We start from the raw sequence: 26,877 nt of genomic DNA on the forward strand, positions 1-26,877 counted from the left end.
TTTTCAACGTTCTCTTATATAGACCAAATAATTCTTTCTGAATTACTTGGTCTATAATTCTGTCGACCGTGCTTGGGAAAGCAATCAAATAACGATCAAACAGATTAACCGAAATTTGCTTTTCGGCATTCTCTTATATAGACCAAATAATTCTCTCTGAATTACTTGGTCTATAATTCTGTCGACCGTGCTTGGGAAAGCAATCATGTAATGATCAAACAGATCAACCGAAATTTGGTTTTCAACATTCTCTTATATAGGCCAACTGACCAAATAATTCTCTCTGAATTACTTGGTCTATAATTCTGTCGACCGTGCTTGGGAAAGCAATCATATAACGATCAAACAGATTAACCGAAATTTGCTTTTCAGCATTTACTTATATAGACCAAATAATTCTCTCTGAATTACTTGGTCTATAATTCTGTCGACCGTGCTCGGGAAAGCAATCATAACGATCAAACAGATCAACCGAAATTTTCTTTTCAACATTCTCTCATATAGACCAAATAATTCTTTCTGGATTACTTGGTCTATAATTCAGGCCCGTAGCTACCTTATGGGTTAGACCACACCCCCCGCCCCCCACGCGATTGCATTGCCTTTGCGCAGTTTTCCTATTTCGTATAAATGCAGCGAAATTATTAACTATTCATACTTTACAGATTAGCTGCTGTATATTTAAGCTGAATGTAATACTTTTAAATTACTTCCTGCATGAAAAAACATCAGAAAAACATTTTTGCCCCACCACGTAAGACGGAGTAGCTACGGCACTGCTATAATTCTGCCGACTGTGCTTGGGAAAGCAATCAGAGATCGAAATTTGCGTTTTTACAAGGCTTGGCAATTTTCAATTAAACAATAGTTCGAATAATAAAATTATAATTTTCTGCATTCGGGAGCAACGAAAACTAACTGATTTGTTATTTAAAACTTTTTTTGGTTTTAATTTTTTTTTATTCCTATGTAGCCGAACTTCCTGAGAGACGTAGTTCTACGTCAGAAAGTATATTTTAGCAAAAAGATTACCACGCGGCGCTAGTGTACAAGTGACGTCTGTTTGTGGTTCTAACATTTGCTACTTTTCCAGTGGCGGTTAGATGTCGTTAGCTGTATTTTTATCTACGGTGGGTGAAATTGTGTGTTGGCATGATGGCTGCAACGGTTTTTAGTTTTTTGAATCGGTTCTTTGCACCTAGAACGGTTTTTGGTACCTAGCTTGATGGAAGCGTCTTGTATTTCCGAGTCGTCAGCGTCCACATCTGCAAACTCATTTGCGGCTAAAATGCTTGAAATTTTGTTCAAGTCTGGAATCCGTATAGGAAAGCCCGGTTTTGAAGATGAATACAAATTCTCCCTGTCTTCCTCCTCCTCCCAAGCATCCAAATGCTCTTCATCTTCGTACCTGTTTTCCGTCACACAGGTTTTCATGATACATTGTTTTTATATTTTTATAAGGAATAAGATAATTACTTACGTGCTTCCGTTCCATTTTCACTATAAACTGTTTTGTTATTTGTCAAATCAGAGTAGACAACAAGGGTATACTATATAGGCTGAAAAATCTAAAAACGAAAATCAAAATAAATCGACAAAAATGTAAATAACAACCATAGCGCGTCCCGCTTGTAATGTTGTCTCGGTTATGAGAGGGGTGCTTTCCATATATATTTTAAATATTATTATTTTTGGTATTCATGATAAATTGTACGCACAGTACGATGCAGTTTTAATATTTGTGGTTATATTGATATGATTTCACGACTAGAAAACAATCAAAACTATAAGGAAAATTGGTGTCGCATATGTTGGAAAATTTTATACCGAATCAAAGACTGTATCATATTGGGATACTATGAAATTCGCTGGAAATTCCTTGTCAGACGAGCGACTCGTCGCTTCCGATTTTTTTCTGCATGCACAATATTGTGGCGTCAGCACTAAATTAAAGTTCGGAAGTCGGACTTCCGACCCACCCCTGAGCGCGTTATGTATTATTTGAATGAGCCCATAGAGCAACTGCGTGTTCACACAACATGAACTGCGGGAATGATTTCAATGTATTTTTTTTTTGTAAGTCGGACTGACAGCGCAGTGGCGGCTGAGATGGTTGCAGTGTTGCGAGAACAACAAAAATAAGCGTCTCAAGTGTGCCTGACTGCCAGTTTATCAGCGACGTTTTGATAAGTTTTATTTAAATGCACAATACCCCGTTTGGTAGCGCTCTATCATCACTTCATACCGTACCGGTCGCTGCTAAACGCGCTAGAGAAATATTTAGTAGCCGGGCCTCCGGGAAGCAGGGTTGCCAATGTTCCAGTTTAAACTGGATTCCTCCAGTTTTTTTCAAGTGATCCAGTCATACAGTTTATTCCCAAAATCTTCCAGTTTTTTCAGATATTTGCCAGTTTTATCCAGTTTTTTATTCACTCAAGCTCCGATTGGTTTCCGGAAATATTTTTAAAACGTAAGTTTTGTAGATAGATAAATTATTTTGACAATTTCTAACAGCTTTTTCAGTATTCTATCTTCTCGCACGAAACACGATCTAAATTAAGACTGCATGACATGGTTGAGATAAAACCAAACAAATTTATCACACCGTGAAAAAAATCTTCTATTTATTTTCTGTGGCGTAGCAGTTAAAAATTGTTAGAAGAATTAGATACCAAAAGATAGCGAAGTCAGAAATAATTGAAATTTAAACTTCACTGATGTAACGGAAGAAAATGCTGCGTCAATACTTTTGTTGAAGATAAAAGTAAATGAAAAAGCTCTATTTTCTTAATTTTGAGGTAGATTGATTGCGTAATTTTAAATTTTGCTGCTGTTAGAGGGAATTTTCCAGTCCATTATTTAAAAAATGTAAGCCCGAAACAAAACAGTTCTGATTAAAATGAGTAATTTTGTGCGAAGAGTTATTTCGTTAGTTGCTGTATTCGAAACTGACACTGGATTTAGTCTCCATAACAAAAAAGCTCTCTCAAAATCATTTTATTGCTTTTTTACAAATTTATTTGGAATCCAGTTTTTTCTTCAGCCTTTTTCCAGTTAAATTGAAAATTTTATTGGCAACTCTGCCGGGAAGCATCGCGCTCTCAAATTTGGCAACCCGGGAACAGCGCCGCTAAAGGTTTATGCTGAATGAAACGTCAAACAGAGACGATAGCAACGACCGGTGTGAAAACGGGTGAGTGCGTAAAATAGCCGCGCTGTACACAGTCGCCATAACAACTTAAATCTGAAAGTCTATGTTTAAAATAAGAGTCCCGCAAAGATGAAACCAAAGGAACCAAATCAGTGTCAAACGAGGGTACCAATCGAGCAATGTAAATAAACAAGGTGATAATGTTAGGAATGGATGAAAAGTGTTGTAATTGAGCGTAATAAAGAATATGTGTTTTTCCGAAGTTTTACTTACACATTTTAATCCAACATTAAACCTGTACACTGGTTCACTTAAATTTAACAAAAAATCACCGGTGTAATCTTTCAAAACTGTATACCTTGTGAAGAATTTCAAAAAATGATTTTCGCTAATGCATGGTGAAAAACAGAACTGTATAGTTCTTGGCAACAAACGGCACAAAAACTGTGTTGCCGAAACTATAGATTTTCTCTTCGCGCGACTCTACACATAGACTCTGCTTAAATAGTAGCGCGCTGTTAAAGCAGAGTCCATGTGTATTTTAAACATAGGCCTTCCTATCTGCGCTAGTATTAGTGGTCGATTTCACTAATACAAGTTTAATTTTGGTTGCAAATAATCAACACGCTGGTAGTAATAAAAAATTTCCTCCTGCCCCGAGCTTTTATTCAAGTTGTAAGCCGATTTTTAGTTTTATTTCATCTGGTTTTCCACTAAAACAAAGTTTGTTAAAACAGGTAACACTAATGAACTAGGATTCATAAGTGCAATATTTTTCGAAATTGAATATCAGCTGATTTTTTGGTTGAAAAAAAAAAACGATTTCCGGAGTGATTTGCGATAAGGGCGCAACTGGCAAAAGATAAACATTGGGATATATCAGTTTGAAAATTTGCCAGTACATTTTTAAATCGTAATTTCAAAGGAAGTGACTAACGTTAACATCAATACCAAGATTGACGTAAAATGTACCTGGCTTAAAGTTTCCTAACAATACTACATTAAATTTGTGCATTTATGGCTTAAATCTGAACTTTTCTTCTAACCTTTTTCTAATGAGCCTTAATGCATTCTGACAACGAGATTCGCCCACCTCTATTTCGCCTTAAAGCATTCTGACAACGAGATACGCCCATCTTTCTTTCACCTTGTTTTTATTTTTTCTCCAGTTGCGCCTCTCAAATGCGCCTTTATTTTAAAAACAAAAGTTGATCCGCCCTTTACTCTCGCCTGTTTACGAAATATCTCGCATATAAGCCCGTTGCTTCAAAACAATGTAAAGGGCCTAGTTCCAAAGTATCTTTTGTTTTGGGTAAACTGCTTTATCGCCCTTCACTAAAAGCTTGATTTAAATAATTTTATCGATTTATACAAAAGAAAGGATTCTTCTCAGGATTTCGTAAGTCTTTTCAAACTCAATAGTGTAATAAAACCATTTGTTTACATTTTGTTAGTTGAGTCCTAATCGCGAATCACTCCGGATTATATTAGGATACAGACGAGGGGCAAGACAGCTATTTTCTGAGTCACTCAAATCCGTTAGAGTTACTCTAGTTTACTCAAATTACCTCATTTTCATCTACTTCTGAATAAATCTTCAAATACAAATGTTAGGAATGAAAATGGCTCTTGCAGAGGTGCCAAAAACTATCAGTATGAATGCGATTGATATGAAAATAATTTGCAGGGTGTAGAATAGTGTTTCGTCACATTCTGCTACGGAAGCAAGTATGTAGTGTACCAAAATATTGAGTGATTCAATGGGAAATTATTTACATCGACGAAGGTATCAAATAAATCGAACAATGAAATATTTTTATTGGCACTTGTTCCAAGTATATATTTTGCGAACAATGCGTTAAGTTTGGCATCCCTGGCGTTCATTTGATCTGGACAAGGTTCAGCACATGTATGGTAGGAATAAAAATCGTGCCTGACTGTAGCTGTTGATTGAAGCTCTCAGCTTTTGTGGTTTTTTGCGTTTTTAGATGGTTTTATACATTCCAAAGATTTCGAAAATGACAAACTTTTGGGGGAATTCGTTGGTGCGTCCCAAAGCAGTACGTGAAAGTTATTTTCTAATTAGCGAGCACTCCTAGAACTATAAAACATTTTTCCTTGCAGGAAGATTTCTGGAGTTTAATTCAAGAGGAAATTGGGTTTGTGCCGACACATGTGCAAAATATTCTCAATTTTGAAGGTTTGACTGCAAGCAGTGCTTTCGGATCGTTGTCACGTTACGATATTGAGACCATAGAAAAAGATTTAAGAACTTCTGTTGTTCGAATTCGTAAATGGTTGGGAACAGATGCGACTATGTCCGACAAATATGGCGTGTATGCAGACCAGCCTGAAGAATTCAAATTCACTTTGGGTGATAAATTGATTATACAAACTATTGCAGAGACAATAAAGGAAAAAGGAATCAAACGATTTCTTGACAGACATAAACACACAGCCGACAGCCTTCCGGATTTAACTACAGTTTATAAAGAACAAGAAATCGAGTCGTTAATTAAACGTATTCAATACAATCTTAGCAACAGGTATACATGATTATCTTCAATAATTTTTTCCTGATAATTTTTTGTTCAGTTCGTCAGATTTGTATTTGTGGGAATCATCAGCAGTCAGCTGTGAACAGGGAACTGGAGGTACCTTGGTCGCCAAAATATCTTGTCCCATCTGTGGAAAGAAACTCAAATCAACGCGCTATCCGCCACGTTCTTGGCAAACATTCAACGTAATAAGGCACCTTAACGGTCATCAAAAGACAGCCTTCGTCGATCGAAACTCAAAATCTGCAAAGAAAAAGAAAATAACATGTGAGCAAAAAAGTGACATTTATGGTGACGAAGTCCACCGAACCGATGTTGAGCAAGTCGGAAATGTTGAAGATATCACGGGTAGAGAAATTATTACGATAGAACGAATAAATGACGCCGTCGATTGTACCAACTACGATAGTTTAACTGACGTTACTGTACTCGATGAACTTTTTAGCTGAATCCTCGATTGAAACAGATTTCGATGAAGCCAACTCAAGTGAAATTATACCCACTACATGTAGTGTTGATCACTGTGAACAGAAAACCGAGCAGAAGTGTCTCGGAGAGAGTATAATTTCATCACCAAGTCGTATGTAGAATAAACATTTTAATTATTGATATCGAATAAGTGAAAAAAATGTTTCCACAGACCCAAATCCTACTTCCGCACTGGAAGTTGAGTGTTTGGAAGATCCGCTTTACAAAAATTCTTAATTTCTCAAAACACTTATGGACATGTATACCAGGATAAATGGTGCGAACATTCACTCCAGAAAATATACTGAAATGGAGAAAGATTTATGCGCATTTCAGTATATAACAGCAGGCACTGGTCAGTATAATTATATTAGCTCAAACATGGCCACCATGTCTTTAAAAACTATCCAGAGGCATATTAGAGAATATACTGTGAATTTAAAGGAAGGTGAACTTGATGTCACTGGGTTAAAAAAATATTTGGTTGATAATAATTATCCATTGGTAGTTGTACTTTGTGAAGACGCAACTCGAATTACCGCAGCTACAGAATATGGTTATAGAGATGATAGCATTAGAGGTCTGGTAGCACCTCTGAATGTGAATGGGCTACCAACACAAAAACTCTTCGAAGCAACAACACCTTATAAAATGCAGAATGATCTCAGTACCTATCCATTAGGCAACTACGCGTATGTTCAATTAGCGTTACCTTTGGCCAGCGAGGCAACGCCGTACGTTTTGTATCATGCATGCTCGAACAATAGGTTTCAACATAGCGATGTTGTCAATAGATGGACACATACGGAAAAGCTATTGCTTCAAGAAGGTATCACGGTAGCTGCCCATGCGTCTGATGGTGATACCCGTTTACTCAAGGCAATGACACAACGATCAAGATTTGATAAACAATATATCGCATCCCCTTGGGGTTCATGGTTCAGCAGCCAACAGGTGGATGGGCCTTTGAATGTTCAGGATATAATACACACAATGAATAAATTCCGTAATCGTCTATTGAACGGAGACATGGAAATAGGTAAAGATAACTTCTGCTCTGTGATAAAATCGTTATCGTCATGAAACTCAATACTTATTTCGATAGGTAGCTACATCATTACTAAAGAACACCTTAAGCGTTTAATCATGGAGGAGAGTAAGGACAAGCATGGCCTATGCTATTCTGACATCGAACTGAAAGACAAAATGAGATTTGGATCAACTATCAAGCTTATCAATTCAAGAGTTTCACAATGCCTAAAAACAAAAGTAAGGGGGAGCGAAGGAACAGTTATGCTTTTAGACATGATGAGTAGAATGTATCGATCATTCATTGACACAAATGTGATGCTTCTAGATCGTGTGTATAATATTTGGTAAATATAAAATGAGAAATTGACATACAATGCATTCACTTGATTGGTCTTTTTTACGTTCCAACAGGTTTGTCAATTTCCTCGTTCGTGGCTGGAGAAACTGGTGTTTGCAAAAGCGAACAAATTCAAAGCTTTGCATAACAACGAATGCATACTACTGCGTGGAACTAAACTCGCATGCTATACTAACATTTATTGTGGCTTGTCGCGAGAGGAGAGCACCAGAGCAATGTATTATTACGCACCTTTCTAGTCAGCCTTGTGAAAAACTTTTTCGCCAATTGCGGTCGATGGCCACGACAAACCAAACCGTTGTCAACTTCACAATCAAAGAGCTAACAGAGAAGCTCAGAAGGATTCAAATGAAAATGGCCATTATGAAAAAGCATCAGCAAAGTGTTAACTTTCCAGCGTTAGCAAAGAAGTGCGAATCGTCAATCGAACAGACAATGCCATCCAATGACGAATTAAAATCTGTGGTCCAAAAAGCGATGATCGCTGCTCGTCATGTTTTGTTGAGCCTCGCATTAAATGATGAGTTGATTGATTTTTCTGATTCATTAAATGAAAAAAAAACATTGAGCGCTTCAGGATCGAGTTCGTGAACGTCGAAGATAATTCTTGTATTACCGACGACGACGAAAATGAAGAGATAGACGATGTAGAAAACCATTTGCAACATGACTTACCGGAGGAAAACGAATGTTGGCATAATACGGAATTTGATTCAGAATCATTAATTCTCGAATCAACAAATGGAACTGACGCAGTATATGAAGCAACTGAATTGTTCTCTAATTGTAATGATAGCCTTTGTTTGAACAGTAGCAGGGTAGGCAGTAAGCACACGTTCAACATAAAAGATCCGGATGGTCGAATAAAAACAATTAAAAAGTCTACCATATTGTGGATGTTAACACGAGGGCGCCAACAACTATCCACTGACCGACTTCGAAGATTTCAACAAAAAAATGCTTCAAGTTGTTGAGTAATTGTAAGCATGTGTAGTGAAAACTCTGGCGTTGCTATTTCAAATATCAAAGAAAAAAATACATCGGTTTTTTATTCAGCTTTGATTTTTTTTTCGTGAAAAAATTATAAACAATAGTAATCTACTTCCTTATTACTTCAGGGTTTTATGCAAAAAATTGTCACTTAAACTTTAAATGTTTCCGTGCTCTCTGAGCACCGACACAATCACATGACAAGTTTTTAAACGTATTTTTCTCTATTCGTTCAAAACTGCGCATCCGTAAAACCGAAACTCGAAAACTGGCTAACGGAAACTTTCCAATACATTCGCGTTTACACGTTCAGTTCTCGAAAACCCAACCCGATTACAAGCTTAAAACATCTTAGCCTATCAACAAATTTAGAAAAATCTAGCCATGTTAAAAACCTGACACCTATTGACACACAAAACGAAGCCTGTTACACGAAAAAAGTAGGTGCCCGAAATAAACCTTCACATCCAGTGTAGTAGATCACCTACGCATTTGCTCTCGGTACTCGTTTATTACTACTACGGTACAAGTGTGTCGTATTAGAAGTAATGAAACTAGGTCCTGAAATTTGATCAAAAATCCGAAACCGTCATTTTAAAATGCAGCGAACACTTATGTCAAAATTGGCTGTCAACCGACGTAACGTTTGATATGACGGAATGCTAATCAGTCATCTACAGGGAAGCCAGGTCATTTTTTCAAATATCATCACGCATCACGAAACATGTCATCACACATTATTAATATGTGAACACATCTTTACTGAAATTTTTACAGTTACCAAACATCATAGTAAACACACTAAATTGTGTTCAACTAATCCTCCGACTAGTAGGCTTTCACGTCTTTATATGAGCTCAAATGTCTTCCAAATAAAGACAAGCCTTCACATCTGGCATCTCTGGTCATCTGTAGTACGGTAGAGTTGTTGCGCGAACCCAAGTATGTGTGGCGCTAGTGTTGTTACGTATTTAGATTTGAATTTTTGAGCAGAATAATCGTAGATTTTTGTTCAAGGATTCATGTCAGTTTGTCGGTGGTAATAGTACGGCTGCTTCGTCCCACTCTTTCAAAAATTTACATTGAGCACGATTTTTTTCAAAGAGATAGATAACAGAAAATCTATCGGATGAGATTGGCAAACTGCACACGCTGAACAGCCGATCGGAAATACTGACCAGCCAAGCCATTCGGATAAATAATTTATCCATTTAATGGACAAAATTTGGAATCCGGTTGCAAACATAATTTTATTGACAAAATGATTTGGAATTTCATTGGCATTAATTTTATTCATTAGTCTTCTTGGTGAAATCTCTTGAACTATGGGGAGGTTTGAAGTTACCTTTTGAAGACGATTTCCGGCTCTAGCCACGAACGAACATTATCATCCGATAAGCCAACGAGTTCTTTCTTGCTGTCCCACAAGTCCAACATATAGTAAAGTTGGCCTTTTATTTTTTTTGCAAACAAGACGCCAGTCTATAATTGTCATGCGAATTGCATGACAGGGCAGTTATTGTGAGGCTCCAGAATTTTTTCACACCCGAACTGGCGAGTGCGAATGCACCTTAGACCTGGTGAACCCAGATGCCTTGTTCTACTGTAACGCAACCGAGCAATGGGATGTAACCCGAATGCTCTGATCTGATCAGAAACAACACCAAAGGCCCTTTCCTGTCTGACGAATCGCACCCACAATTGGTTCGACTCGACTGGTGCTAATATTTATCGGAAGAATTCCAACCCGACCAATACTGTGCGATACTATTAGAGCCCCGGGTGGGCTGCGTCGGGCTCGGACAGGAAACGCTTGAAATTAGAGGGTATTATTTTATATCACGACTCTGAAGGCACTGATTGGTGATCAGTATCACCCACGAGGACAGCTGTATGCCGATGACAACCAAATAGCGTCACGGTTCAGCTTCTCGATGCGCCGCAACTGGCTTGTATATGTTTCTCGAAGGCATTCGATGTGCGGATGCAACACGAAAAACTGGCTACTGAGCAGAAAGGATCAGGTGTCCGATCATGACCAAGTTGATCTAGCAAACTGGGAATCACAGCACGATTGGACCGATGATATCTACTGACTGGTAGCAATGGAAATTATTCTACTAACTGCGCTTATTCGTAAGGTTTCGTGCGACTATTGGGTGTACAAAACGACTGCGTGTTTATTAATTATACACCTTCCCGGTGCGCTGTTTTTTTGTGTCGCGACTTCCAACAACGGTTGTGGCCCCTTCGAGTTTCTACATTTTAGATCGGGTAATGAGTTTCTTTTTCTTGGCACAATCTTGCATCTCGTAAGCAAGTAGCGTCCGAATGGCCATCCGTCTTCATCATCGTTAGCGTTTGGTTTCGTTTAGAAAATTGTACAAAAAATTTGCTTCAGCGGCAGGTTGCTATAACTAAATCGCGCAGAAAATTGTCCCCGGGGAATCGTAAATTTTCAGAACCTTTATGAACTGGTTGGTTTACTTTTGGTGTAAAAATACCTTTTCGAGAACATGAACCTGTTTCTGCTGATTGATGGAAATTTTTCATACTAGAAACAGTAATGTTTTTCCAGCGGTTTGCAATTATTTTGCAACACGTTATCTTCCGCATTTCATTTATGTTCGGTAATGTGATTCGAATTTCGACCGAAATTTCGATGGCCGGTAGCAAATTCTCAAACTGTTTTAAAAACGAATGTTTGTTTCACAGTATTTTTTATTGTTCTACTTACTTTTTTTACCAATATTTTTCAGATTTATGATCGTTAAATCGGAAGTGTCATCTGTGTTCGTTTGCATCAGCAGGGATGCCAGGTCATTTTTTCAAATGTTAACACGCTTCACGAAAATATGTCTTCGCATATATTTCCACTCGAGAAAACCGGCCGAAGGCTGGAATGATTACCGACAGTCGAAAGATGTCGAGCAAAACAAACTCTGCAAATTACGGATGTTTTCACATATTTTAATGTAATCCCTTTGTCTTCGCAAACAAGGATGTCTTCACCGCTCTGGCTAAATGTCTTCATATTGAAACATGTCTTCCAATCTGGCATCGCTGCTCGATACTGATATCCTAGTCGTATTATTCACTGGGGTGGGAATTAAGTGCATTACGGTATAAAAGCGGTGTGAAATAATACTATACAGATTAAGCATAAAATAAAAAGAGTTGCTCAGAATATTTCAAAATTCATCAGAATTTTTCAAAATAGCCAACTGTCTTACCCCTCGGATACAGACTAAGCCTGTATTGGTAAGATCTGGCGTAGAAAGACTCAGAGTCTATAGACTCTGTGTTAAGGCGAGGGAATGTGCTATGAGTTATAACATCGAGTACAACATAGAAACGTCAAATCTAATGTTTTCGCTTTTTTTCCTTTCATTTTCGAACGGAAAGCTCATATATAAATTATAAAGAGTTTTTTACTTAGATTACATTATTTTTTTGGATAATAACCAGATCCACTGTGTCTACTTAAGAAGCGCAGGGGCTAAGCCCCAACCGAAACAGCAAATTAATGAAAACAATCCGACCGAAATTGACGTTTTTGTATCAGGTTTGACGTATTCGTATCAGGTTTGACATTTTCGTATCTTCGATGTTATAGGAAAAGGCATTCCCTCGTGTTAAGGATGCCCTGAGCAGAGATGCCAGACTTTTTTTTGGCAAGTCTGTATAATCCATAAAAATGTCTGTATAAGTCTGTATACCGCTGCGAAAAAAAGTTACCGATACATTGATACCTAATTATTTGTCGACCTGTCAGATTGTTTTGTTTTATTGCTTGTTTTGATTGTTCTTTTTCGAGTCTATCATAGTTGGTAGATTAATCGATAACTAATTTATCTTTTAAATCTAAGTAACACATAGAAGTAAGAGTCTTTCCCGTGATAAAAATCGTCGTTCGTCGTAATGTAGCTAAACTGATACATGATGGCAGAAGTCTCGCGGTTATAAAAATAGTACCTTCAAGGTTTGGGACATTTTAAGCAATTCTTCAACGTTGGATATTGCTCCGAATAGAACAAACGGTCTTTTCACCAATATAACCTGCATGGCAATCGATCGAGACAATCAGCTGTTTGTTACTGGTGGCGAAACAGGCAGATTAGTGCCCACGGGGCCGATAAAAACCCCGATAGCCTGACTCGATTCCCGTTGTCATGATTTCACTCTCAAAAACGCAAGATTAATATGTTCAGCAAAGTGTTCAGTTCCTAGTTCACTTTTTCCAGCAACGGCTACAGTGACTTTTGGTTTTTGTGTTCGTTTTTTTGTGTATACTGGTAAAACCATTATGTAGAATATCAGATATCTGTGTAATATCTGTATTATACTAAATGTCTGTATAAAATCTGTAGGCTTATGCGTGTCTGTATCGCAACACAGAAAGTCTGTATAATACAGATTTGTCTGTATATCTGGCATCTCTGGCCCTGAGAATCGATGCCAAAATTAGCAATGGGCGATATTGTATCGGTATCGGAAATATCGATACTTCTGAGACGATATTTCGATTTTTTGGATCGATACACAAGCGTCCGATACTCGACCGTATCGATACTGAAAACCGCGATATTTGTATCGATATTCTTTTATGCATACGGACCAGCTAGCTGACATGTTACAAGGGCTAACATATCAATGTGTACACGAGATCACCGTCAGCGTCATGTTGGCGAACCGCTGCGATGTTGGCTGCGATAAAGCAAAGCAAATCGGATGGAGATGCCAGCTAGTTGATACGAGCTGGAACCACTGAAAAGCTGCCACTGTCAGTATAAGTATCGCACAAGTCTATTTGCACTAGCAAAACTTAAGCCTGTATTACACTCTTTGACCAAGCGTCAAATATTTGGCACTTTTTGACAGATAAAAATTTGGTCGAAGATAATTATTTGTCACTCTCCAATTTTAACATGAGGCAAACACGGGCAAACAACAACCATGATGTCAAATAAATTTCACCATTATGTCAGAAGGTCAAAAATTTGACCATTAGACAAAGAGTGTACTACAGGCTTTAGATGGAGAAATAGATAGAGAGAATGTTGTGAGCCAAACGAACTGTCAAAATCTGAGCCAAACGCAGCATAGGGCCAAATTCGAAATTTGTTTTACTTAAGCCATACATTTAAAGCCAAAAAGGAGTGCTCAATAATAACGTGTTCTCAAATACTTTCAAAAATAGGCAAAGCTCTACGTTGCATTATTAAGGCACAAAACTTATATTGTTTCTCTGACAATTGATTTAAATATTGTTTGTTTACATTTATACTCAGCTTCATTTGTTTTTATTTCAATTAATTCTACTTTCTGCGTTAAAATGCATCCACAAACCCCTCAAACGAAATTCAACGTTATCAGAAATGATGTTTGGCGTCGATTTAGTTGGGCTATAACCCAACGAGCGGGAGCCCAACTAAAACGTAGCCCAACTAAACATAGCCCAACGAGCGAAATTTGACTGTATTTTAAAAACAAATATAAGTTTCTGGTTACACTGTTCAGATCGAATATTTGCAAGCGGAAACTAACTCATGCTTTCCGTCGACACAAGTTAGAGAACAAGTGAAAAAAAAATTTGCAATATTTATTAGTTAGAAAAATTCAGCGGTAGACTTCACTATCTTATTTTCGCTGACATATCTAACTTTTTTATGTCATCAACTTCCTCATCAATTAATATGGAAGTGTGTCAATAATTTATATAAATAAGATGGGAGCTTCACAGCCCATTGGGCCAGTGAATACAAATCTTGAAGATATAAGTTGTTTAATTCATTTGTTTGCCAAAGCTCAGAATTTCTGCATTACCAGTATGTATTTGTTTGTGAAGTCATTGATTCATGCTGCTCTAGAGAATGCAGATAGATACCAGAAAAACAACAAAAAGTCGGCACATCAAATTTTCATTGCTGGAAACCACCAAAATTTTGCTGATTTTTGGTGTGCTGTGCTTCCAGCAATCTGTTCAGCAAAATGAAATTTGCTAATTATTCAGTAATGCTCAATTGCATAAAAGTGACAGGTCGTTTGCTGCATGCTCGGTAAAACAAAATACAACTTGCTGGTTGTCAGCTATGACAATTTGCTGTTCATTCAGCAAAGCATAAATCAATTTGCTGGTTAACCAGTTAATTCAAGGGAACCATGTTTCCGTCAGGCACCAGATTCCATCCGCCCATCGGATCATAGGCAAATTACTGTTGAACTAGAGATGTATGATTATCATTTCAACTTTTAAGTTCATCTAGCCCAACAAGGCCTTAGCTATGGTCCCATATTCGCTATCAGGAGCTTAGCGATGATCCCGTACCAGCTGCACAGCGATTTGGCATGTTTTACTAATTCTATTGCTGGATTCCAGCAACCATTCATTTACTGTTTTCTGTTCAGCAAATAGTTTTGCTGTATTTTTGCGAATCACTGAATCGAATACTGGTTTTCAGTAAATTCAGGGTGGCCACTCAATATCAATTTTCAATTTCCCGGTTTTCCCGATGATATTTAGTGAAATTTCCCGGTGTTTTATTTTTTAAACATATGAGAAAAAAATCAATTTTCACATGCTTTTTTGTGCCTTGCAAAAATAGTGTTACAAAACTATGAAAAACATTCCTCCTTCATCGTGTTTAGCTGTTTGTCGACTTTAGCAAGTACCTTCATGGTGATCTGCTGCACAATTTTCGCCCTCTTCATCTCCAAATCGTTGACAATCTTTGCCTTCTCGCGCTTTTTTGCTTCCTTCTGCATCTTTCTCTGTCAACCTTCTCTCGAGCTTGCAGTGCTTCTGTATCAGAATGCCAATGAAATGCGTGGGATAAATTCAAGAGTTGGGGAATAGAGTTTTTGTCTTCTAGAAAAATGTCCTCAGGCAAAACTTCAAGCGGACTTTGGGAAGAAGAGCCTCAGAGTGACCAATGAAAAAATGCACATAAAACTGTCTAGATGCATTTTGTAAAATGCATGAAACGTTGAGATCTGTTAGTTCAAAACAATTTTTTTTTTCGAAAAACTTCGATCCTGGGACTTTAAAATTTTCGAGCTGGGGTCAATGTAATGTATAAGAAATTTTCTCATGGTCCGTAAAATAAATTCAACTGACACTCTGAATAAACAATTTGAAAAAAAAAATAATTTAGCTACTGTTTGTTTTTGATATAGAAAAAATCTGAGAAATCTTTAACAAATAGCTCTTCAAGGTGGCGTCTTTCCCCAACAAAATCAAGTAGTCAAAAGGTCCAACACAGAATGAAAAAAATTTGTTTGCTGCTTGTGGTTAAAATCATACCAAAAATCGGGAAGTACAAACCGGGTAGCTCCGTTCCGGTCCGGTTCGAAATAAAATCGAGACTCGAAGTTTCCGGTCCTATTTAACTTTTGACCGGATTCTCCCCGATGCGATGTCGAACACTATTCACAAGAAGTTTCAATACGCCTCCCGCGACGCTGATAACTTTTTGACTTCTGTAAAATCTGACAATATATGTTACGGAACAGTAAATTTATCCACCTGATCAAGCCTGATTTTATTTGACGCAGATCTTGCTGCGAAGCCGCTGTCGACTTTAACTGAAACCAACAACCAGCTTTCCCCTATCCGGCAGAATCATGCCAGTTAGGTAAACATAAAAAACAGGGTCTCATGTTGACATTTCCTCAGAAACTGTTGAACAAATAAAGCGGCAGACATGAAGGAGGATGATTTTCCCGGCGTGAAGCCTATTTTCCCGGTTTTCCCGTATTTTTTTCCCGGTGATTTAAAATTCCCGGCTTTTTCCCGCTTTTCCCGTTTTTCCGGTAGAGTGGCCACCCTGAGTAAATGTATTTATCAAAAATTCAAAAAATGATCTCAGCTATAGTATCGATACTTCTGGTATCGATACTTTTTGACCGATATTTTGAGTATCTCGATACTTTTGGCTCTTCGGGTATCGATACTGAAGTATCGATACTCTCCGTCGTATTGCCCAATGCTAGCCAAAATACTCGATCCAAGTATGATGACAGTTCTACAAGGTATGCTATTCACGTCGATGCATCAGTATTAGTGATCGTTATGAACTTTTTCCAATTTTGTATGAAATTTGAAATGATTTTGCATTTTAAATTAAACTTATAAAACATACATTCCTGAGAAGTTATAGAAATGATGTTGAAACATGTTTTATTTGTGGGGAATACATAAACATGCTGCGGTTTAGGTAAAATATGCTGTTTTTCATCAATTTGCCGGTAACCTTTTTGCACTTTTCGTTTTTTTCTTGTACTCTAATAGCACTTCTAAATAGAGTCGCTTATGTTTCATACAGCAACAAAAGTCATGAACTATGACAATGACTGAGATTATGCTCCAACTATTAGAAATATAGCATTTTTATATATATTATTTCGACATATTGTCGCAATTTTTCACACTAAATCTAAATTAATATCAATTTCTAGTGTGTTTCAACTGGAGATTCACTCTCCAACCAAAAAAATCAGATATAAAACAACATAAAACGAGAAATTTCCAAAAATGTTCTGAATTCCATACAAAACGCGAAATTTTTCATAACGAGATTTGTTTGTGTGCGTGGATAGACAAAAATGTAGCATACCTTGCAGAACTGTCATCATACTTGGATACTCGATACCACGACCCCTAGTATCGATATCACTAGTATCGATGCTAGTATCGCCCATCCCACTTATTGATATTGAGTAAACAAAATTAAGGAAAGAACATTTACAATGTGTTATTCAATGCTACATTAGGGGTCTTCACATCGAGCTCGTATACGAATACCGAGCCGTAAACTGCGTATCTTCCATTACTCGTCAATAGAGGTGAGTATTTTTTCGGCTGGGTATTTGTTTACGAGCTCGACATGAATCCCCCTATTATTTTTGTTATAATAGTTGCACATTTATCTGATTTTCCCGTGTCACAATGAAATACTTCACTTACTTCGTTAATAACATGTTAACTGACGCTTTCGAAGTATTGTGTATCCAAAGTAAGTATGATCTGGTAAGTATTATAATGATTGCTTAAAGCAAGCGCACCGGTGAGTTGCCATTTAAGTTGCTATTTTCACAACGCTGGCCGTTGCTATTTTGGATAGCAACCGATTTTCGCACCGGTCGTTGCTAACGGGGATTACCAATTCCACTATTTCTTTTTCACACCGGTAGTTGCCAATTTCTGAAGACCGTCACTAGCCAGCGTTGGCAAAATGTTTGTTTGTGATGTATTTCGCATATTTTTGCGGATCTAGTAATAACCAACTTATCCGTCAGTCAGTCGTTTCCGGAATGATCTACGTTCTTTCTACTTTATAAAATGTTCCCTCCATTTCACGTCAGTTTGTTTTAACTTTGTTTCCGTTCTCTCAAGTTATCGATAACATAATTCTTTTGCAGATTTTTTTACTTGTGCGTACATACATTTTTTCATCCTTATATGTTTATTTAAAATAATTCCGTAAAACTGGGCACGTCCCGCAACGTTGGCTTGAATGACTATTCTACTTAGCGAACCTATACATTAGAGAAATGACAAGACACCGTTAAGGCAACTGTCAACATCAAAACGGATAACGGCAATGCAAAATGATACAACTCGCCCGTTTTGATGTTGACAGTTGCCTTAACGGTGAGTGTCTTGTCATTTCTCTAATGTATACACGCTCCCTAAAATGAATTCAAAAATGATAAGAAAACAATTCATTTCCATAAAAAGTGGAACAACACGAAAATTGAGTAACTCTGTTGTTATTCAAAATTGAGTAACCCATAGTATAGGCAAATACTGTGAATTTATTTTTCAGAATGATGTATACAATTGAACTCATTTTTTGTGTTTAATAAAACTCATTTAGTTCTTAAAAAATATCAGTTTATGTGTACAAAATTATCCATTTATTGAATTTAAAACTACTCAGTTTTAATATTAAAACCTACACAGATTTAGATTTTGAAACTATCAAGTTTTTGAATAGAAAAATATTCATTTTTGAATTTAAAACTAACCATTTTCAGAATTTCAAAGTACTCAGTTTAAGAATTGAAAACCATTCAGTTTTAAATGCGATGTTAGCGTAGAGAGGGAGATTTGTGCCGGTAACAGTCAGAACAAAACAAAACTTAGGTTACATTCTATCTGAACGGTGTCTAATTATATTTATTTTTTAAGTATATTTTGCTCTTTTTTTGTGATGCATAACCACTTGATATTTTACTCTCCCACAATCTTCCTGATGACACGAACAACCTGAAAACTTTTGGTTCTTTAGAATGAATAATGAAAAAAGTTTATATGTGTACCTTAAAGTTTTTTAAAATGTCCGTGACCACCTTCCCAGCGATTCTCATTTTTTGGAATCACTCAAACAGCCACAAGAACAGATAACACGGCCGCAAAGGCTAAATAATGGCGCACAAATGTTGAATCATGGTGCCGCCTTTTCACTCGTGTCAAATAATGGTGTCGTTTTTTCATGCTTGGTACTCAAAATTGAGTTATAGTGGTAAATTCAAAAATGAGTTATTCTAGATTAATCTAAAATCAGTGTAAAAATTACACAGAATCACCAAATGCGGTATTCATTTTTTGACGTTTCCATGCAACTTATGAAATTGAATTAAAACTAATTCATTCGCCGTGTTACTTTTCACGAGCGTGTAGGTTCGCTAATTCTACTGGAAGCTGGCGAACTGTCATTAGTTGTATTCTGTATTTCATGCTGTCTCGGTTCCCACAATTTGCTATTGTTATTTGAAAATTTGCCGCCAAAAAGAACTTAAATATAGAACGCGTAAATTGTTTTCGATTATTTGATTGATTCTAGTGACGAATAAAGTGATTTCGCAAAACAAATTTCCTTATACGCGATTAAGAAAATGGTTTTTGGAAAGATTCGGGGCGACTCTCAGCCTAGTAAATAGCCAAATATTGACCGCCATACGGAGGAAGGTGCCATCCAGCGTTTTAACAACGGTCTATACCGATGACCATTTCCAACGCCGCTTTCGAACGCATCTTAGGTTGTTTTTGAAGATTGAAACAGCAGTAAAGGAGAAAAATGGTTTTTTATACAACGACCGAACGAAACGGGAAAATAGTTGGTAATACTCCCGAGCAGATTTGCTTAAACCTTCCAGGTTTATTGAATAATATTGGCCAATCTTGTGAGGATTTGAGCTTTCCGCATCGTGTAGGTTGCAGACCAAAATGCCAACCAAAATGGTCATCTCAATAAAAAACCTACACAAAATGTTTACCTGCCTGGAAAAACACCCTGTGGAAAATTTCAGCTCAATCGGAAATAAAATTGAGTAGTGGTTCACGCCGACACTTGCGTCCTACGACGTGTTTAGCAAGCGAGGCCGAGGCCGACCAATTGAGTCCGCATTCGAAACACTCATCATCTTCGTAATATTATTACGAACATTCACTATCGAGCACAAAAAAAACAGTTTGACATTTCATCAAATAGCAACGATTCGGCTCGTTGCTATCGCGTTGCCAAATTAAATAACTCGCTACTACCCGAGGTGGGGATTGCTATTTCCCAAACCAACATAGCAACGCCCGGTACGGTTGCCGCGTTATGGTGGGAGTTGCCAAACTAGCTTTAGAAACTTCAATTTAGCCATTGGTGGGCTTGCTCTTAGTAAATGAGTTTGGCAATACTTATGCTGAATTCGTTTATCCGATTCTGCAACTCAAAAAGGAACAACCAAACAAAGATTCAGTTGTCATTTTTTATCGTATGGCATTAAACAGATTAAACAGCATTGTTTTTGTTATGGTGTTTTGAAGCTACATTCAAGGTAGGAAACCTATACATCAGAGAAATGACAAGACACTCACCGTTAAGGCAACTGTCAACATCAAAACAGATAACGGCAATGCAAAATTATACAGCTCGCCCGTTTTGATGTTGACAGTTGCTTAACGGTGAGTGTCTTGTCATTTCTCTTATGTGTATAGGTCCCCTAAAGGGCATATAGTCGCTAGCAGAGCTGCCAGATTTTATTTTGAAAACTGTATGCACTCGTACAAAAATCTTTATTTTTCTGTATTTTATTCGTGTGCCTACAAGTGCTTGGGGTTGTGCTAGTTAGGCTTGATATCCGACCTTAAATCTCGCCTAATGCCTTGTTCAGACTACGCCGGATATCACCTGATATCGCCAGATGATATCGGATATCACCTCGAGCGTTCACATTAGAGTGAGCAGATATGATTTGACATTTGCTTTGGTAATTGAAAAGAGAAGAAAACTAAAACAGGTCAAAGCTAAAACAAGACAACAAGAGCAATAGAGCTTTCTGACAGCTCAGTCACGCACACTAAACTCGGATTGTTTGCCTCATAAATGACTCTTGCTTAACTCTACCGGGGTGAAGCAAATCGAAAAATATAGTCTATTTTGAGTCGCTCGGTACTGGAAATCAAATACTCATTTTGTAGGTTACTATCCGTAAACAAATCACATAATCCGCGTAGCAATAAATTAAGTTTCAAGTCAGTGAAAGAAAATGAAAATTCCGCATTTATGCAGGCATTTTGACAGCACATTGTTGGCCTCATTTTCAATCCAACTTACACGGTGTAAAGTGCACCAATACATGCACGGTTGGAGAGGTCTATGGGATTAGGATAGAGATGTTAGCGAGTTGGCTCGCACCAACGCGAAGTCTTACATGCAATTGTCAACATGTGCGGGATGAAAATAGCAAAAATATTTCCTTCCCTTTTTCTCACCTGCCTGACACCGTAATCTCATTACCTATAGTTTGACAGTACAACCATTATGACGAACCCCTCGATGCCGAGCCCCAAACAACAATGGCCGCAAAGGGAAGACATCTGACGTGCTCTTCACTCCCATTCAGTGTTGCCTAATCTATCGATGTCGCTGTTTATAGCATTGTGAAGCACAGCAGTGTAACATGCCATTTCATTCCCGCGTATACAAAAGAACAGGCTACGAACGTATCAGGGAGGTGCTTTTTCTCGCATGCAACGCGAAGAACGAAATTTGTAGGGTTGTGTCAAATGTCTGTTGGCCGTGTTACCAACTGCTTGAAATGTGGTTATTATTGGTTTTCGAACATGATATCCGCAGACATTTTACGCAACCCTACAAATTTCTCAATTCGCGTTGCATGCGAGAAAAAAGGAAGGAAATATTTTTGCTATTTTCATCCCGCACATTTTAACAATTGCATATGAGAGTTCGCGTTGGTGCGAGCCAACTAGCTGACATCTTTACTCTAATGGGGTCCTAAAGTTTTAAACGGTTTTCTGATTTTTATATATCAGCTGGAAAAGTGCAATTTTCTGAACAAAACGTGATTTTGAAAAAAATGTTTATCGTTTTCCTTCGATTTTTAAATGAAGAATAAAAAACTGCTCGAAATGCCTTAAATGACAATTCTCTCATATACCGTACATGGGTGAAACGTCATCTAAGACCTTTCGAGGAATTTTTTATTATTCATTTAAAAATCGAAGGAAAACGATAAAAATTTTTTAAAAATCACGTTTTGCTCAGAAAACGCGGCTCTTCAAATGATATATTTGAAGGGTTTAGGACCCCCAGTTGGGTCCTAAAGCTACCAGTTTTTGTATATCATTTGAAAAAGTCGCGTTTTCTGGGCAAAATGTGATTTTTAAAAAATGTTTATCGTTTTCCTTCGATTTTTAAATGAAGAGTAAAAAACCTGCTCGAAAGGTCTAAGTTGACGTTTCGCCCATGTACGGTATATGAGAGAACTGTCATTTAAGGCATTTCGAGCAGTTTTTTATTTTTCATTTAAAAATCGAAGGAAAACGATAAACATTTTTTAAAATCACGTTTTGCTAAGAAAATTGCACTCTTTCAGCTGATATATAAAAATCAGAAAACCATTTTAAACTTTAGGACCCAATTGCATTGCTCTTGTTGTCTTGTTTTCGCTTTGACCTGTTTTTGTTTTCTTCTTTTTTCAATTGCCAAAGCAAATGTCAAATCATATCAGCTTGCTGTTGTGTGAACACCCGAGGTGATATCCGATATCATCTGGCGATATCAGATGATATGCGACGTAGTCTGAACAAGGCATTAACAAATCAAAAACCTTTAAACCTCATATTTTAACCATTCTCCGTACCTATATGTATTCCATTGTATGCGACTGAGCTGACAGAAACTCCATGCACAAACCTAAAAATATCGAAAGTGTGTCCTGGCTAATGTATCGACATAACATGGATATCGATATTTTCGAGTCAAAGCTCTTGATGTTTTTTCCGAAACTTTTTCGCGCTCAATTTGGACAGAAATTCGAATTCAAGCGATGAGCGCTTGTTTTCGACAGATTAGAAACATTTGCGCTCTTTTCTCAAAACGTTAGTAGCTACTGAACAATTTATAGCTAGGGAAGTAAAATTATGAACACATATTAACCTTAACGATATTTAGAGAGGCGACCGTGTGTATAATCTTTTTCTTTAATATCAGGGCGCAGCTTTTTAACTATGGCAACATCTATAGGATCGGAAAAGCTAGGACTGCGTGACAAAAAACCATTCACTGTTTTCATAGAGGGTAACATTGGAAGTGGAAAAACAACATTTTTGAATCATTTTCAAAAATATAAGCAGAGGGTGTGTTTGCTTACTGAACCTGTAGAGAAATGGCGCAATTGCGGTGGAGTCAATCTGTTAGATTTGATGTATAAAGAACCAAAACGGTGGGCGATGCCATTCCAAAGCTATGTCACTTTAACGATGCTTGATATGCATACCAGTGCTACGGATAAATCTGTGAAACTGATGGAGCGTTCTATGTTCAGTGCCAGGTAAGACCAAGTTTTATAACTAAATTAATACAGTGTGTAGATCGTAAAATACAAATGTTTAACGAGAGTGTCAATGGTAGTTTTAGATTAAAACTGAGTTCAGTTTTCAGAAACCTTACACATAGTATTGATATATTCGCGGTAAAATGAATTACCAAGATTGCAACAGCAGAGATTACACTAATGATTTTTACGCAGGCCTTAGACGCGCCTATGCTTTTGCACTGGGTTGTATGTGACTTTTTTGTGGCTCCATTTTCATTTCGAACCCACTGTGGTTCCAATATTTTGCTTGTTATTTTTCGGTCATAGAAAAATGGCGTCTTTTCATAGGCCTGTTTTTACGAACATTCACTATCGAGAGATCAATGAAAAAAAAAAAAAAAATAAACAGTTTGACATTAGTGCAATTCCACAAAAAAGCGGGCATCTTATGTCGTTTTCGTTTTTGCGGTGTAGCTACCCCGCGGACTACACTTTGTCCTATCACTGTGTTTTTTAATTTTCCGGACTATCCCGGACTACCCTTTTTCTGTCCCGGACAGTCCGCGCATGAAACAGAGTGCAGTTTTTAAGACACCAACACATTCACACGTATGTGTCAAAATAAAAAAAAAATGTGTCAAAATCGGTTTGCTTTGATTATCGTTCTTCGCGTGTCAAACATCAGTTTGAATTTTATTTTGTTATTTTGTCATTTTTCAGTAAATTGTCAAATTTTTCGTACAGTAGCACAAATGCGATAAAAGACAATGGCGATAATGACCAAAACAAAAGTGACAGTTACCTCTGTTATTACGCACATCATTGCAACTGCTCGGAAAGTGTTTTTTTTTTCAGCTGCAAAGCGTAGTCCGGGACGGGATAGTCCTGCCGTAAAAACGAATTCGACATTGTTTAATTGACCATTTTTCGTCTGGCTGAAACTTTGCATAAATGTTTCTATTCAGTTTATTCGCGTTGAAAGAGATTTTGAAGGCTGTTCGCACCTACGTGAACTCTCATATTCAATTGTCAAAATGTGCGTGATGACAAAAGCAAAAATATTTCCTTCCTTCTTTTTCGCATGCAAAAACCAAACAAATATCAGCAACACCGTCAACGCGAATTGGTTTATTTTTTTTTGGAGCAGGAATCATTTTGAGAAGCTATCAAAGGAAGGTATTGATGATAACAAATATTTTTTGGACCGAAACGGTTTGTTTGATCGGTGTGCCGTCTTCGGCAAAATTGTAGATAATATTTTCATCTTTTCAAAAAAATATACATTAATAAAATTTTGTTTTTTTTAAAAGGGTAAAGATAATAGAAAACATCTAAGTTCATTTTTGAAAAAGTTGAGTTTATTTTAAATGAAAACAAAGATTGCCTAAACATTGAATACTGTCCGGTCATAGAGAAATCAGTAAAAAATATTAAAAAAAAGTGTAATTTATTGAGAAAAATTATTCGAACTTGAATTCAAAATTATATTGAAGCATTTGGAATCTAAAAAAAAAAACCTTCCATGAAATATCCGATTTTCATTTCCCTATCCTGGACTTTTTCTTAAAGAAGTGTAATAACTCAAAGTTTCTTTAAAAAAAAAATGAAATTTTTCAACTTGAAACTTCGTGTTTATTTTCAATTTTTTCTAGTCTTAAAACAGTTTTGTACGGTGTAGCCGTACAAAATCAGGGAATGTCAGGGAATTTATTTTTCGATCGGGGAAATCAGCAAATATCAGAGAAAACTGGAAACAATCAGGGAAAATTTTTGACCCAGACTCGATTCTTCTTTAAACGGCTTTTTAACGCTAAAACGGATTTTTTTTCAGCATAAAAGGCTAATGCGAGAATAGTGGGACCCTGGGAGGGAGAAACGGATACGAATGTCAAAATGAACCAGAATGAGCTGTCATTGACTGTCAATTTGAACCAAGGGAAAAAAGCATTTTTTTTTGTTATGAGTATTGTTATAACTGAAAGGTGAAAAATATTCATCGCAAACGGTTTTTGTATTTATTGTCGTTTTACAAAATATTTTAGATTATTTTCACGTAAAATAATAAATTTCATAAGCTTTCTGCAATAATCATGTTAGCGTACTTCGATTATTAAACTTGCGCTTTTCTGGATTTAAGGCTTTGGTTACAATTTCACACTTCATCACGGTCGAATGTTGTTTCTCGTTTCACAAAATAGTGAGATGCAGGATTGTAAAATTTTTGCAACTGCACGAAACCTCGAAAAACCTGCCTTACAGGTTAAGTTCTCGCACACATTTTTAGAAAATCTGCGTGCGCAAAATATATATAAACTCAAAATTCCGAAGAAACTTTTATACAATGGCAAATTAAAAAAAAAACAGTCTCAAAAATTTGTGTTTCACAGACAAATTGCAAATTCAGTATTCCTGATATTACTTAAAACTTCGTTTGAGTCATGCATGCGTTACAGCAAAAAGATAGTTACACGCTATCTAAAAACGACGCATGTGCGTGTTCTCTGTTTTGAGTGTAGTATCCGTTTCACCCTCCCAGGTGGGACCTCTACTGTTTGGTTTCATATTCAATCGAATACTGTTTACACAGGGATTTGAAAGTTGCGTCCATCCACGGGAAATAAATGTTATATAACTTCAGGGAATGTCTGAGAAAATCGAGAGATTAAATTTCGAAAACTTTTTTGTTACCCTAATTTGAACTTTGTCTCGAATGTTTTGATTCAAAATGTTTTTTTATAGATACTGTTTTGTAGAAAATATGCTCGCAAACGGAATGCTACATCAAGGGATGTACAACATATTACAAGATTGGTACGAGTTTATCGATGCGAACGTTTACATACAGGCTGATTTAATAGGTGAAATAAAAAGAGTAAGAAAAATATGCTTTATTTGAATTTATACATTTTTTGACAGTGTACTTAAGAACCAGTCCCGAAGTTGTTTTCGAAAGAATGACAAAACGTGCGCGATCCGAGGAGAGTTGTGTTCCACTGAAATATTTGCAGGAATTGCATGAGTTGCATGAGAATTGGCTCATCCATGGAACTTTCCCCAGAGCGGCCCCGGTATTGACTATTTAGTTATATCAAATTTCTTTGTATTCTAATGTACATTATTTTGCAGGTCCTCGTTCTTGACGCTGATCTAGATTTGAATGACATTAGTTCTGAATACAAGCGTTCAGAAACTAGTATACTTAAACCAATCCTAATTGAAAATACTAACCAGCAATCAATTTTGACATCACCAGGTAAAAGACCAAGAAAAGAATTGTAACCAATAATTATGTGAAAGTATATTTTACACTAGCTTTTTTTATTTTATTTCAATAAGAAAATGATAGTTTTGACGCTTTTCCGTTTTACTTCTAAATTATGTTAGAAAAATTTTGAGTGTATTGTAATAGACTAAATTACATGGTATTATTTAATATAGGAAAACTTACATGCAAAAATTGCAGAACAAAAATAATGAAAATCTTG

General features: G+C 36.9%; 1 protein-coding gene and 1 long non-coding RNA gene across 7 annotated transcripts; one reads left to right on the plus strand and one right to left on the minus strand.

Moving 5' to 3' along the window:
• Positions 1-904: 904 nt before the first annotated feature.
• Positions 905-1,908, minus strand: LOC129718407 (uncharacterized). Its single transcript, XR_008726884.1, has 3 exons — positions 1,828-1,908; positions 1,481-1,767; positions 905-1,408 (listed from the first exon to the last, which is right to left on the minus strand). It is a non-coding gene; the product is annotated as an uncharacterized LOC129718407 (long non-coding RNA).
• A 15,347-nt stretch (positions 1,909-17,255) lies between these two features.
• LOC129717392 (deoxynucleoside kinase) lies at positions 17,256-26,877 on the plus strand. Of its 6 annotated transcripts, none has more exons than XM_055667270.1 (6): positions 17,256-17,401; positions 17,474-17,571; positions 23,068-23,407; positions 26,132-26,250; positions 26,309-26,460; positions 26,519-26,877. In XM_055667270.1, exons 2-6 carry the CDS (start codon positions 17,505-17,507, stop codon positions 26,669-26,671), a joined length of 831 nt encoding a protein of 276 aa, XP_055523245.1. In that variant the 5' UTR covers positions 17,256-17,401; positions 17,474-17,504; the 3' UTR covers positions 26,672-26,877. The 6 variants fall into 6 exon arrangements, with proteins under 6 accessions (XP_055523245.1, XP_055523247.1, XP_055523251.1 ...); XM_055667273.1 differs by having other exon boundaries at positions 17,270-17,401; positions 17,557-17,571; positions 26,519-26,876; XM_055667274.1 differs by having other exon boundaries at positions 17,281-17,401; positions 17,557-17,585; positions 26,519-26,876.

Source organism: Wyeomyia smithii, chromosome 1, assembly GCF_029784165.1.
Source record: "Wyeomyia smithii strain HCP4-BCI-WySm-NY-G18 chromosome 1, ASM2978416v1, whole genome shotgun sequence".
Lineage (NCBI taxonomy): Eukaryota > Metazoa > Arthropoda > Insecta > Diptera > Culicidae > Wyeomyia > Wyeomyia smithii.

Bases quoted from the DNA above. Each gene is read 5' to 3' on its own strand.
- LOC129717392 (XM_055667270.1), top strand. From the start codon at position 17,505: ATGAAATACTTCACTTACTTCGTTAATAACATGTTAACTGACGCTTTC. The intron at 23,408-26,131 runs GTAAGACCAAGT...GTTTTTTTATAG, and splicing joins CGTTCTATGTTCAGTGCCAG to ATACTGTTTTGTAGAAAATA. The intron at 26,251-26,308 runs GTGAAATAAAAA...ATTTTTTGACAG, and splicing joins CATACAGGCTGATTTAATAG to TGTACTTAAGAACCAGTCCC.